This window comes from Podarcis cretensis, assembly GCF_951804945.1.
Source record: "Podarcis cretensis genome assembly, chromosome: 11".
NCBI classification, from domain to species: domain Eukaryota; kingdom Metazoa; phylum Chordata; class Lepidosauria; order Squamata; family Lacertidae; genus Podarcis; species Podarcis cretensis.
The window spans coordinates 8,613,392-8,628,443 of NC_137180.1; the positions used below are offsets into that span (position 1 = coordinate 8,613,392).

General features: G+C 39.7%; 1 protein-coding gene across 10 annotated transcripts in view; it reads left to right on the forward strand.

Annotated features, from left to right (window-relative positions):
- AOPEP (aminopeptidase O (putative)) overlaps positions 1 to 15,052 on the forward strand; it is a 182,519-nt gene that overhangs the window by 60,579 nt on the left and 106,888 nt on the right. For 7 of the 10 annotated variants that reach the window (XM_079996065.1, XM_079996063.1, XM_079996067.1 and 4 more), the window contains 3 exons: positions 2,076 to 2,182; positions 6,614 to 6,716; positions 6,815 to 6,922. In XM_079996065.1, the coding sequence (XP_079852191.1) occupies positions 2,076 to 2,182; positions 6,614 to 6,716; positions 6,815 to 6,922 (318 nt within the window). Of the gene's footprint in view, positions 1 to 2,075; positions 2,183 to 3,016; positions 3,100 to 5,317; positions 5,425 to 6,613; positions 6,717 to 6,814; positions 6,923 to 13,570; positions 14,018 to 15,052 lie in introns of those variants that run through there. The other 3 variants (XM_079996069.1, XM_079996070.1, XM_079996062.1) reach the window with 3 other exon arrangements.

Here is a 15,052-nt window from a genome sequence, read left to right on the forward strand (position 1 = left end):
GGAATCTAGTAAACAGAGGTATACTGCTTCTGAGCAGGAGGAATCTGTTTGCAACTGTCTTAGGTAATGTCTTATCTAATCTCCTTAAATTTATCATGCCCTTGGCCATGAGCTGGGCTTGATTAACTTCCATATGCAGAGAAATCTGTTAGATGGAACTGTAATTGGTGGTACCTGAAATAATTTGCAACACTATCAAATGTTTCTGTTCTCCCTTTTGATTCTAATGCATTGGTAATGTTGTTGTCATGCACTAATTTGGCTATGTAGATGCATCCTGGCAGGTGAAGTATAAATAAAGGTGTGAAAACATTCTTTATCATAAGTAGAAAATCAGTTGTTCGCTGATGAACTGGTAAATTGGTATATAATTCATTCTTCAAGACAACACTGTAATTATTCTTGTGGGTTGTGGGACAGGTATGTTATCAAAGAGAAGGCAGAAAGATTTAGGGCAAAAAAATATTCTGACTTTCAAGGTTGTGACTAGCAGTATTATTATACTGAAATAATATGTCAGCTGTCTTAACTGAATATTCAGTTATTTTTTTCCAGTCTGGTGTTCATATTCTTTAACATGTTATGTAGGAGTAGGAGAACCACACTTCATAGTGTGGGAACATGTATGGCTGCCCTATACTGACAGACCATTGATCTGCCTAGCTCCTTGTTAACGGTGCAGGCCTGTGCAACAAAGGACTCCAATGTTTAACTCAGTATTTAATCAATTTATTTGATTGATTGATTGATTGATTGATTAAAATATGTGATCAATAAAAATGTCTCACAGATTCATTGGACAGATTTTTCTTTAGACGGTGATTTCTAATACAAGAATATATGAGATACAAAAATATAAGAGCAAGAATGCATTCCCCCTTCTTCCATTGCACATCATTGCACAGGCAGGGTGTTTGCCTCTTTTAAGATGAGGCCTATGATGACCTGTGTGAATAATATAAAATCAAATAATTAGTGCTTCTCACTTCAGCACTTATTTTCAAATTGAATTGGTTACTTAATGGATTAAATATCATAAGAATTAATTGACTAAGACGTCTTTAGCCAAATAACAGCTCCACTGAGAACCCTTTTTTGCACTCTGTTCAATGCTGGTGTAAATATGCTTTAAAGCTTTAGGTCATGGCTACCATCTTGCAGAAAAAAACACAAATGGCAAAAAACCCAGTGCCCAGTTCCACTGTTATATGCCTTTGACCTAGTGGTTCAACTCCCTCATTTGAGCTGTATGCCCCCATGCCATATAGAAGGTGAAGGGACCCTCTGAAGTAGCACCCACAGAAGTCCAAGGGGCTGGCACCGCAAGCAAATAATGTATTGATCCATGCTTAGAAGTGCTTTCCATTGCACACATACCATATACAGTGGTGCCTCGCAAGACGAAATTAATCCGTTCCGCGAGTCTCTTCGTCTAGCGGTTTTTTTTGTCTTGCGAAGCAAGCCCATTGACGGCTTAGCGGCTTAGCGCTATTAGCGGCTTAGCAGCTTTTAGCGGCTTATCGGATCAGCTGATAAGCGGCTTAGCGGCTTAGAAAAAGGGGGGGGAACCCGCAGGAACTCGCAAGACATTTTCGTCTTGCAAAGCAAGCCCATAGGGAAATTCATTTTGCGAAGCGCCTCCAAAACGGAAAACCCTTTCGTCTAGCGGGTTTTCCGTCTTGTGAGGCGTTCGTCTTGCGGGGCACCACTATAGTTCCTCTCTTCTACACAGAGTATGGATAAGGCCATAGCTCAGTGATAGAACAACTGCTTTGCATGCAGAAGGTCTCTGGTTCAATCCCTGGCGTATTTAATTGGGACTGGAATTGGTCCTTTAATTGCGCACCCTACGCTACCTGAAATTGTCTATGTGGGGGTCAGGAGATCTCCCAAAACAAAATATATAGTAATAATAATTTGTATTGGTCATGGTAGTAGGAGATAGGTTAGGAGCCTGCTCTTGCCTCCTCTAAAGGATGACAGGGCTTTCTCTAAGCTGATGTGATTTCCATTAAAAACTACTGAGAAACTGAAGAAGCCTCTAACAATAAACTGAATATTTGTGTCCCAAGTAGCTGTCAGCTGATGAAGCAAAAGAGCAGCAAGATCTGAAAGCTGTACTGCGCTGGCAACGCCTTAGAGATGAGGTGCAGAATTCTGAAGGAGATCTGCAAGTGTTAAGGTACAGAAAAGGCTGCTCACTTACTGTTTCGTCTCTCCTTATCACATTTTCCCTCTCTAAAAGAAGGATATTGGAGTGTTCTGATTAAATTATTACATCTTCCAAAGGGTTTGTAAAGCAAATATTTAGAATATTTGTGTACCACACTTTCATAAAAAAAAATCAAAGAGGTTTACAACACTTAAAATACAATACAAAAATTAAAACAGCTCACTATTACGGAAAAAGTTTTTCTTTAATTGTCTGCATAATCCTGGTGGCAAATAGAAGTATACAGCAAAGGTTAGAAAATTAGAACAGAAGGCGTCTGCTCAGCCCCGAATGGAAGAAGACTCCACAGGAGCAGGCCAGTAACACAGAAGGCTGGTTTAAGTGTTGCTGTCAGATGAACCTCACCAGCTGAAATGTAGAAAGAGAAGACTGGACAAAATCAAATGAGTTGAGGTTGGAGAGAGGATAAGGAAAAACAACCTAGGTTGCAATCCTATGCACAGTCCCGAGAGTAAGCTTTACTGAATTCAGTGGAATGTACTTCTGATTCAACATGCATAGGGTTGCACTTGACTTGTTAAAAATGAGGAGGAAGTCTTAAATATTGATTCCAATAAAAAATATTTTCTCAGAAATTACTGCTCAGTGGAACATATCCAAAGAAATGGTTGAGGGGCTAAGTTCTATGAAGTTGAAGGCACTGGGTATATTTAGGCTGAAGAAGATAAAATAAAAAAATAATTAAATAAGCTGTTTACTGAAGAAGAGATAATGTGATAGCCATTTTCAAATTTGTTTTAAGGCTGTCAGATAAGGGAGCAAATTTGTTTCTGCTTATCTCAGAGCAAGAGTGGGGCAGCCTGAAACCCAATAATTGCCTGCAGATTCCACCTCAGAGGGTGGGGAGCTCAGAGGTAGAAGTCAAGGTGGGTAGGAGTGGAATGGGAGCAACCAAAACAGATGGACGAGAAAGTGGTACTCGTGATTAGTTCTCACTTCTGATATTTTCCTCCCCTGGCAACCTGCTGGTTGGATAGTAGGAGAAGTGGGTGATTCTGTCTGTTTCAGTGTCCAGCCTCACCCACTGCTGGCTTCAGCCCCACCCATCACTGGCATGGTGACAGGTTGCTCTGAAGGAATGGAGCCCTTGACAAAAAAGAGAGAAAGCTTCCCCACCCTAGAGAACAGGACATGAACCCACAGGTTAAACTCAAAGGAGATTTCAGCTAAACATTAGGGAGAACTTCCTGATACTGTGAGTTGACAGTGGGACAGACTGCCTCGGAAGGTGGTGAACTGTCCCTCTTTAGAGGTTTTCAAGCAGTCGCTGGATGGTTACCTCTGAGAAATGCTGCAGTAGCTAGAGCTAGGTGGCTTTTGAGGTCAACTCTTTGAAATTGATCCACTCAATCATAGACTCAATCTATCTTTTGCAACCTGAAATTTGGCTTGTCTGGCTGCAGAGCAATCTGCTTACCACATCATATTAGGCTACACCACCCCATAGACTTGTGGGTGTAGAAAACTTAAGCATGGAGCGGATTAATTTAAACCATGTTTCAGGGAGGAAATTCTTCTTTATTTTAATCATGATTTTCATGATTTTTGTTTAATTTTCCTTTTTTATATGTGAATTTCATTCATTGGCTCTAAGCATACTAAAACATGTTGAATTGATTATTTTACAATTAAATACAGCCTTTAAGCTAGATTTTATACTATGTTTACAGACAATGTATTAAGTATAAACTCCAGTGTATAAAGTTGTATGGCGAAAAGTTGAGTTGACTGTTAGCTTTCAGTTTTGTTGTTTCATAAAATGTCTCCAACCCACCAATCCGGTGCATAATTATGCATGGAATTCGGTGAGACTTGTTTATAGTGTTATCCATGTATTTATGTGTAATCCTATGCACAGGATTGCAGCCTGAATCTAATCCAGGGACCTGGGCGGGGCGGGGGGGGGACTATGTGCAGAGCACAGCATCTTATTTTTTTACATGCTGCGCTGTATGTTAATTTCTAAAGTATCCCAGTCTGAAAAAAAGTTTGTAATGCAGTTCAGGGGACTCACCTGATTGTTGTAACCCCGGCCTCATGCAACAAGCTAAACACTACACATAGAGTACTGACCCTAATACAGAATATTTTCCTGGCTGATACAGACCCAGTAGGCAACACCATGTGCACTTGAACTTTTTCTTATTTTCTTATTTAGCTTTTATCCTGCTATTTCCCCCAAAGATTTTAAGACAGTGTGCATGGTTGCCCCCTCATCCCACTTTTGTATTTATAAAATCCCATGTTGGGCAGGTTAGTCCAAGAGACAGTGGCTCACCCAATATCATCAAGTAAGCTTTGTGGCTTATTAGAGATTTGAATAAACATGCGCCTGGAAAAGTAGCTGCTCCTGGAATAAATGTAGTTCTAAAAGCCTTCCACCGGTGGCCCGGCCCAGTGTCCATCTTCTGAGCCTTCCCTCTACATCAAGTTCTCACATTACTATAGTTGTGGTATAAGCTATTTTCATTAATATTTATTCGTGTTATTGTATATATGCTAAATCAGACAAGTCATACATTTGCAAGTGTGTAGCTTGACAATAGGGGCAGATAGAGGAAACAGCCTTATCGCTAGCTGCAGCCAACACAGCTGCTGATTGCCAGGATGGCTGTTTTTTTGTGTGTATTTTGTTTTGTTCCATTTTTTTTTTTAAATGTGAACATGGCTTGCTCTGATAGGAGGCTTATCTAGACATTAGCTTTCCTACTTCAATTGCTAAGGTATCACATGGGTTTTATAGTGCATTAATTTTACAACAGAGACTGTTTAAAAAACTTATCTTAAAAGTATATAATAAAATTATATTTAACCAGCAACATATCAGAGCAGCTAACAATAGTTTAAAAACACACTAAAACTACATAAAAATAGTAGAGCCGTAAATATAAAACATGGGAAGTTAATATTCCAACAGGTTAAAATAACAAATGCAATTTTTTAAAAATCTAAGAGGTGTGGACAAATGAAAAGGTATGTCTTGGTGTCACAAAGGCACTAGAATCTGCCATGCCAGACTTCCTGGGGATACATCTGAAAATGAGAAGCCATCACCGTAAAGACTCTATCTTGGCTCACCAACAGCTTCATCTCTGAAGGGAGAGGGACTTTAAAAAGGTATTCAGATGAAGATCTTAATACGAGGGGGAAGGACATAGATTACTGGGGCCAAGCTATCTCTCCATCACTCCAGCCTCATTTGATTCCTGCCACTTCGACATTTACGGTATACACAAGGCTGGAGCTAAAAGAGTTCCTGAGCTGTGAGTCTGATATTTAAGGGGAGTTACAACCTTATCTAGAACAGGCTGAGTACCATCTACCACCAATAATCTTGTCAGGATTATGTTGTAGTTTATTGGCCCTTATCCACTCTATTACTGATCCCAGATACTCATTTAGTACTTCTGCTCACCCCAGATCTCCATATGACCTCTGTCAACACTTTCATGTAGTAGATGCACTAAAGCACGCCACAGTATAAACACCAGCTTTTGTTGGACATAACCTGGGAAAAATAGCTAGTGCAAGCATCCCTTAGCTACTTACTCTGTTACAACAGGCTCTACATGAGAGAAGAAGGTTGCCCCTTTCCCCCCTCCCAACCCTGTGATTTAAACTAAAGAGGTCAGGCACTAGTAAGCAATAGTTTTCTGACACAAATTTGGAAACTGGACAACCATTGATGAAGAATTCACACAGTTTGAATTTGTTCTGGATATTGTCCTCATGGGTGATAATTCAGTGGGCTGAATGTTTCAGGCTTTGTTTTCAAAAACTCTGGCTGCTTTTCTTTGACGTGCATGGAAAATTGCAAACTAAAGAAAAATAAAGAGAAAGCTTAAGTCCTTTTATTCAACATATTGGGCATAGATGAAAGAGCCCATTCATCCTTCCAGGTGTAGCCTTGTGAGCTGCTAAGCCTATGTTCAGGTAAGAGCAGCCAAAATATGTTACTGGATGTAATGAATTCAATATCCTTCCTTTCCATTTTCCTCCATCTAAAGTGTCTCCATCTCTTCTAATTTCCCTTTGCGCATAGTGTGACACTCTTGCCTGTGTAGCATGTCTTAGCAGAATGCCATGTGATATGATGTCATGTCTGGGAGAAGAGTTAAGTCGCTTCACACCAGCTTAGAATTGGCTACTAGTTTAAACTTCAGCTGTTTGTGTAGCCATATATAAAGTTACATTAGAAAAATGCATTGCTGTACTACTTTTCCCACGAACGAAGTTACCTGAGTATGAAACCTCCTATATAGCAGACAATGCCTGAAGTAAAACAGAATGTTGTAATTAAGTGTTTTAATTGTGAGACTTTTTTTTAACATCCTCGTTGTATCTGTTTATCCAGATCTTGAATTATTTGTGCCCTTTTAGGCCCAAGAAAGAGAACACTGGCAAAGCAAGTGAATCTGGAGCATCTATAATCAAACATGGCCTGAATGCAGAAAAAGTGTTCATGCAGGTTCATTACCTGAAGGTCAGAATGCTAAAACCGGCACTCTCAATATGACAAATCAGTATTTTGTACACATAAGAAAGGAATAACATCTTGTATGTCTTGTTCGCTTCTTCCAGGGTTATTTCCTTCTGCGGTCTTTTGCAGGAAAGGCTGGAGAAGCTGCATATTTTGCCTTTTTAAAGAAGTTTGTGCGGGCTTTTCATGGACAGCTGATACTCTCTCAGGTACTTGCATCTTTAACTTAAGTCAAAGTAATCCAGGAGTTGAAGAACCTTTCCTATGAGGACAAGCTAAGCATTTATGTTTTAGAAGCTTGGCGGTGGGGGAGCGTGCAGCAAAGTGAGCAGAGACCATTTTAAATTTCCCTTTCATAACACTAGAACTTTCCTGGTGAAGTTGTAGGCAGTTGATTCATAGCAGAAAAGGGAAAGTACTTATTCACACATTGCAGGATGTGGTGATGACCACTGGCAGGCAGAACTATTCAACTCCCTGATCCTCTGTGGAGGTGGCCACCTGCCCATGGGACTGGGCCAGCATAGGTTCTGCTGAATTCTGTGTGGAGTATGTGGTGGCAATGGACTTGAACCAGGTCTCTTGCTTGCAAACTAGAGCCGTGAAAGGATTCTTTTTCCACCCCTCAGCCAACCAGCATAAGCACCAGGTGTTGTGATTGCAGTGTTGGCTGTGCCACTCCATCAAGCACCACTGTTGCCTGAGGATTGCATCTTTAAAAGGGAACTAAATAAATTCATCAAGGACAGCTTCATTGGTTGGTAACAGTCATGACAAGTGGAACCTGTAATGAAATGTCACAGTATATCCTCACTCCCTAACAGGAATGGGCCCATTCAGGGTTCCAGCCAGCCATGTCCTCCTTCAGCATACTATAAATTGTAAACAGCTCAGGAAGGACAATTTATCCGCTCCCCTGGTTTTCCAGTTTTCCATTCCAAGTGGTGCTCGACATTATATGGCTCCTGGAGGCCTCTGAGAATGTTTTTTCTTGCTTTTTTATCCGACCCCTTTTGTGTGTTTACGTCCTTCTGGATACTGGGATTAGTTCATTTATCAGTTGCCCCATTGTGGCTCTAAACCACCTGAGTTTATTTTTAGAGAGAACGATAGCTAAGTGCAACCTATACAGTGGTACCTCGGGTTACATACGCTTCAGGTTACAGACTCCACTAACCCAGAAATAGTACCTCAGATTAAGAACTTTGCTTCAGGATGAGAACAGAAATTGTGTGGCGGCGGCAGCGGCGGGAGGCCCCATTAGCTAAAGTGGTGCTTCAGGTTAAGAACAGTTTCAGGTTAAGAACGGACCTCCAGAATGAATTAAGTACGTAACCAGAGGTACCACTGTAGAGGCAACCTATTCCTCTCGGTATCAGTTACTAGAAGTGAAGGACAAAGAGAATTGGAGGGCTGTTACCTTCATGCCCTGGTGGTTGGCCAGTGTTGGAAATGGGATATTGGGGTACGTGGATCCTGGGTTTGCTCCTACGGGGCTTATGTGCCTAACACTAAGGTGGGTGTTCCATTGTTGCTGTTATTCTTATCTTAAGATTTTAAGAAAACTTCAGGCATAGAAAATACATTTGTCAGGGTATGCAAGATGTGTGCTCCCCAGAACTGGTGTCTGGCCATAAAGAAAGCTACAAGGAAGTATAAACAAAATAAAAAAATTCCTTCCAGTAGCACCTTAAAGACCAACTAAGTTAGTTCTTGGTATGAGCTTTCGTGTGCATGCACACTTCTTCAGATACATGCACACGAAAGCTCATACCAAGAACTAACTTAGTTGGTCTTTAAGGTGCTACTGGAAGGAATTTTTTTATTTTGTTTTGACTATGGCAGACCAACACGGCTACCTATCTGTAAAAAGGAAGTATGTTATGGATGCTATGATTTAATCTAATTGATCTATCGAGGGCTTCTAATCATGATGTCAAAATGGAATCTTTTTGCTCAAATGCAGTATAGAATCATAGAATTGTAGAGTTTGAAGGTACCCCAAGGGTCATCTAGTCCAACCCCTGCATTGTAGGAATCTCAACTAAAGCATCCATGACAGTAAATCCCAGATATCTTAATGCCGTTCTCACGAGCCTCCAAGGATCTTCTAACTGCTCTTGGAAGCAAAACGCTGAACTAGATTGACCTTCATCTGATACAGAGTAGTTATTATGTTTCCAACTTTCCCCTTGTAAATAATCCTTAGTTATATTAACACAACCTCTATTGAATATTTCAAAAACTAAACTTTGGTTTGAATATAAGAATGAACGTACAAAAATGAACTGTAGCAACAGAAGCAGATAATCTTTTTTGCCTGCTGCTTCTTTCCAGGATGGCTTTGTTAAATTCTTATGGAAACACATTTCAGCCATGCTTTGTTACTCAAGGTTGCTATTCTTTATAGAGAGAAATTGCTTCTGGAGTATTAAAAGGGTCAAGTGGAAGCACACAGAAGCCTCTCTTTTCATAAGGTATCTTAATGTAAGGTTAAAAATTCAATCTTGATTTCCAGCATGCCATATTGTGAACAACTGCACTGTGTTGAAAGAGAACTTCTGCATGTCATGAGACACATCACCATCAGATATTTTCATTTAGACCAAATTAAACGGACTTATATTTTAAAAAAATCTTTGCTTTCTTTCTGATATTGACATTAAGCCTATGAAATAAGAATGCCAGCATGCATTCATAATATTTTTGTGGTGACCTGCTTAAAAACATGAAAATAAGATAAAATGCAACTAGGTTTCAAGCTGAACAAAATATTTCCCTGTTGTTACAAAACAGAAAATTTCTTTTTACTTCCATCATTGACTGTAAAGATAATTGAGTCAAGATGCACTGCTGAGTGTAGAAAAGCCATATTCAAGATGAGTATATACCCACACACACACTTTTTTCAAAAGACACCGAAACTGTTCCTACATGTTCTTTATCATTTATTTATTTATTTGGTGGTTAGTTTTATTTTTAACTAACTCTTGCTCCATGGAGCAGAGAGACCTACACACAGCTCCTAAGTGGTCTGCTATCTAGGTACAGCTCCATATGGAGCCCACTTCACTTCAGTTGTTGAATTGTGTGCCTTTAGGCCATTTTTAAAGAATCTTTAGATTATTTTCTTGCAGTGGCTTCCATAAATAAATGCTGTCTTGGGTAGATTTGTATGTTTGTCCCTGGCTTCATAAACTATGATTTACATCACGACCACCTACTTCTCTGTTGTCCCTCCTCTCTGCTTGTATGCCAGCTTTCACATTGAGATTCTTGCTTGCATTAAACCAATGTTCTCAATTTTGTCCAAAGGGCTGCATCCAACTAAATCATTGTGCACACAGAACAGCATCTGTAAATGCAATGGAATGTGCCCTCCCTCGACCCCATATGTTATGGGGGTTCCTGTAACCCGCTGGAACAGATGTAATGGAAGTGCTGGGGTATGTGGAGGAAGGAGACAGTGGAAGTTACCCTGCACTCACAGAAGTTGTTCCAAGCATTCAGATTTAGATGGACACAACTGCAGAACTTTGGTGTAATTTTAGTTAACAAATCAGGTCAATAACCCAGAATTTGTCATGGTCTGCTCTCTGACTGACATGCCTTTTTCTCATAACATCTAACTTGCCTTAGTTCAGCTCTGTGAGAATTATGGCTAAATTAGGATTTCAGCTTGCATCTCCTTAATCTTAAATCAAAGCTTTTTTCATTGCATGATACTAAATTCAAATAGGGTGCTCAGACAGACCCTAAAGGATCAGACCAAAACATGGCAACATAAAACCAAAAGGAAAGATGATAAAGGCTTGGGGGGGGGGGAGCAAAGAAAGCAAATTACTTTCTAAAGATAAAATGTTAAAGTTAGAGTTCCACAGTGGGATGTAAGTGGGAATACCACAGAGAGGATGTTTTATAATTGTTCAAAAATAATAATTCAGCTTGGTAGTTAGAAATATTACTTGAATCAATGTAGAGAAATGAGGATAGGATATGAATGAAATAAAATCAACACTTTCCCCAGTACAGTATGGCTTCCAACATTACGCATATAAGTTTTTCAAGAGAGAAACGCAGTGAGGCTCTTGGTGTGGAATTTGCAGAAGCACATTGCCTTCCCATCTACTCATTCTCAGGCCTAGGAAGAAGGGGAGGACTCTTGTACTGCCATCAGCTAAGTAAGGATAGAAGGGAGAATCATATCAAGATGACAATAGCCTCATTATCATGATAGATTTTTCTTAGCTATGGTTACCAAAGCTGGTAATGTTTAGATTCTCTCTGAGCTCAGTAGACTTACTTCCTACCAAATATGATTCAGATTGGAGCCATAGAAACCTATGGTCCCTAGCTGTTGGTTGAAAACAAGGCAGCAAAATGCATTATTTCAGTTACACAGAAAGTATTAGATAGGGTAGGAGACTTGAATTTGTTTCAGATAAATCTGCAGGCTTGATGCGAAATCAATTTGCTTAGCAAATTACACAAATATTGCAAAATGTTGGAAGATCTCTGCTCATAAGGCTATTAGTCATCATTGTAAGATCATATTACAATAGAGTTGCTAATCCACCAGTCATTTTCTTTTGCGTCCCAGCAGCCTGCTGTGAAATGTGGGTTTATAAAGTGTCCAGCTGTTGTGACCAGATGAAACTTTTCAAACATGCTCCTAACCCTGAGGCAAATGTTTACTAATCAAGAGTTTGAAAAATTGTCGTCTTTTTTTTAATAGCTATTGTAGATGTGGCAGAAAGCCCCTGCTTAATTTTACATTTGGTTTTTCATGCTCGGTTCCAAAAAATATGTTTAATGAGAGGTGGGGATTGTTGCATAGGGTGCTGATGTCCCAGGATCCCCATATTGGTGTTGTGATGAGCACCAGAACAAAGGAAAGGAAAGGAGAAAAAGATTCAAATGCATTTCTTTTGCTGCCCTTTCCCAGCATTGCATCCAATTGTGCTGCAGCCGGCTGCATTTTTAACCTTTTGATTTATAGTGTTTCCTGACAGTAACACTGTAGCATAATTCATTTAGTAACCATGCAATCTGTGTATCTCTGGGGGGAAAGAGCATGCATTTCTTGAAATGATGCTGGGATATAGTTCAATAACGCAAGATGAGATGGGAGCTCAAGGTACCCTTTAGATTGACAAGATCTGAGGAGGGTCTGTCAACGATGAAATGGGATCAGAGACAGGAGGAAAAGGATTACACTAAGTTCTATATCTTCACTGAATTTTATTTTATCAGCTTTGGCATTATTTGAACCAGAATCAACTAAAGCCAATGGAAATTTTCTACCCTGACCTTCACATTTAGGAATCTATTACTTGAAGATAAAATGCAGCCAAGTCCAGGGCTTATTTTCTAGAAAAAGAGGTACCGGAACTTGTTGACCTTTTTTTAGGGGAGCACCCAGCCAAACTTGTTGAGCTTTCTTTGACACAAATTGCTGGGCTGCAGCTCCAGAACCTGCCAAAGAACTCACCAAAAAGCCCTGGCCAAATCCATATTTGGACTCCCACAAATCTGTGGTGAGAATTGTTTAGGCATTCTCAAGTGCCATTTTGTGATAAAACATCTTGGTCGTGCCATGGGAAAAATATACTCAATTTTGAGCTCATTGTACAGAGATTCTGAATGGTAGATTTGATTATTTGGCCTGCATACCTCTGTACAGGTAATATATATAAGCACATCTAGACAAATGTGGCTGCAAATGCAGATTTTTACGGGTTACCTAGCATAAATATGAATAAGAATCTTTAACCAAACATCAGATACAGAATAAATAACAGTTTTAAAAGGTTTTAATGTTTAGTATTCCTCTACACCATAAAAAATAATGGGATGGATTCCCAGCATTTAAAACTATGAAGAACAGAGTATAACATCTAAAGTATAAATAATTGCTTGCATTCTGAATACTAGCCTTGTTTCTAGTGGCATTTGTAGTATTTTTCCTAGATCTGAGCCACAGGTGCAAGGAAATGACTTCACATGTGAAACATTAATCAGTTTGCTTTTTTCTCCTTCATTTTGACTGCATGCTCGGTATGTTTTTAATAGTAGTTTTTGTTTATTTTAGTTGAGTAGCAAGAAAGTCTGGAATTTTAGGGCAGGATTTTTTAAAAGTCCATTCTGGTTTCTGTGAGAGAATCCATTGACTAACACCTTTCGATGAAATTTGTGTAATGAATGGAGTGTTGGTAACTATAAATAAATAGAAATGAGTATGAGTTGTTGATTCCACTAGTGCAGTTAAGGTTGATGTTTAGTTTGGTGATGAAAAATGAATATCTTGGGGATAAAATACTTCACAGATTTTAATTTTCTCATTGTAACATCTGCTTCAACAAGTAATCAGCTGTAATACTGATTCATTTGTTGAGATCATAATTTTGCATCTTATTATTAGTTCAGTCTTATTAATATGGATGCTAAAATATCCAAGCTTTTCTATTGTGTGTGAAAGTGTTCTACAAGTTCCATTTTAACTGATCCTTATCTTCATGAAAAGTATTTTGCTAGCTACATAGAGTTTTCATAATTCTGTTAATTATGATTAGATATATGATATATGAGTAGATATACAAGCATGAAAATGAATGTGTCTTCTTTGTTCCAAGAAAGCATAGCAAGTATTGTTCCAGTTCTATTCTTTTAGAACTCAGCAACTGCAGAGTTGATTGAAGCTTTTTCTGTGACTAAAACTTCATCAGGCAGACAGAAATATTTGCTCCATTGGATCATTGCTTTTGCATTTTAATATTTAGACAACTTGGGATTATTATTGTTTGGCTAGTTAGGATCAAATTTGTTTGTATTCAGTGTCTCCATCTGTCTGCCAACAGGAAGGCATATTGTACTGGTGCATTTTGATAATAAAGACTACCCGGATACATTTGACTTAGCTGGAACAAAAAGAAATGAGAACGTGTGCAACAACATTTTGTCCTTAGCAATTGTTTTATCTAGATGTGCCTTGCAGAGATAAAATATTTTCATCATGGTATGCATCCCAATGATTAGCCCATCCTTTAAATGAATCAAATATGATTACAGTACAATTTAATAATATGCCAGTTCCAAACATTCTGTTCTGTGTTCCAAAGTTTATGACACACTTTAATGTGACCCCAAAAAACAAGTCAAAATTTGGTTATGTACCGTATTTTTCGCTCTATAGGACGCACCTTTTCCCCTCCAAAAATTAAGGGGAAATGTGTGTGTGTCCTATGGAGCGAATGCAGGCTCCTTGGCTTCAGCGATATCAACGCGAAGCCTCCAAAGTGCAGAGGGAGCGCTCCCTCTGCGCTCCGGAGGCTATGCGTTGCTTTTGCTGAAGCCTTGAGAGCCTGGTGAGCACCGACCCCTCTCGCTCTCCAGGCTTCAGGGATAGCTGCCTGAAGCCTTTGGAGCGCAGCAGGACCTCGCACTGCGCTCCAAAGGCTTCGGGTTCCTTTTGCTGAAGCCATCCCGCTCACTGTCTTGGCCTATGCCAAAGCTGTGCGCAGCCTTTTCTGGCTGGAGAGGTTGCGCACGGCTAAAGAGGAAGCCAAGACAGCCAGTGGGATGGATCCCGCTCGCTGTCTTGGCTTCTTTGCTCTTTGGAGCTGGGGGGGGGGGAATAATATTTTTTTTCTTGATTCCACCCCCCCCCCTAATTGTGGTAAGAAGTCCCCCTCTTCTCTCCTGTATTATTTACATTATTTAGCTCATATCTACTGTGATTATGGGCAAGAGGAAACGCCTCAGAGAAGCAGAGGAATTACTGCTTCTCCCTAGCCCTAAGCTACAAGCTAAAGAAAGAAGAGACCAGTCAAATTTTCAAGCAGCAGTTACAACATACAACAGATTTCTTCCACTAAGTGACTTGGATGTAGCTAATAACATTCCCAAGTCCCAAAATACTACCCTACACACTTGTAATCTAATGAGCACTCCCATCAAGGGTGGGCCCGAGCTGGATGGGGAAAAGATCCGAGACAAAGAAAACCAGCTGGGAAATGAGTCCTCCCATTTACAACTAGTCATTAGGACACTGGACTGTATTTTTAAAAAGATAGACTTTTTGACGTGCTCAATTTCCATGCTAACGGAAAAAGTGATGGATATGGATGCCAAAATTGCCCTCAAAAATAACTACCAGAGGGGACCTCCAGTGATAGCCCCGCCAAACTTTGGGGCAAAGGGGATGATAAAATACAAACTAAACGATCTCATGTGTAAGCAAAATCTAACACTGCAACCTAAGAAGGTGTGCTTAACGATAAGGTCTGAGTTATGGGATTGGTCAAGCTTGGAAGGAGCTAAAACTGCCCTAAGTAAAATCC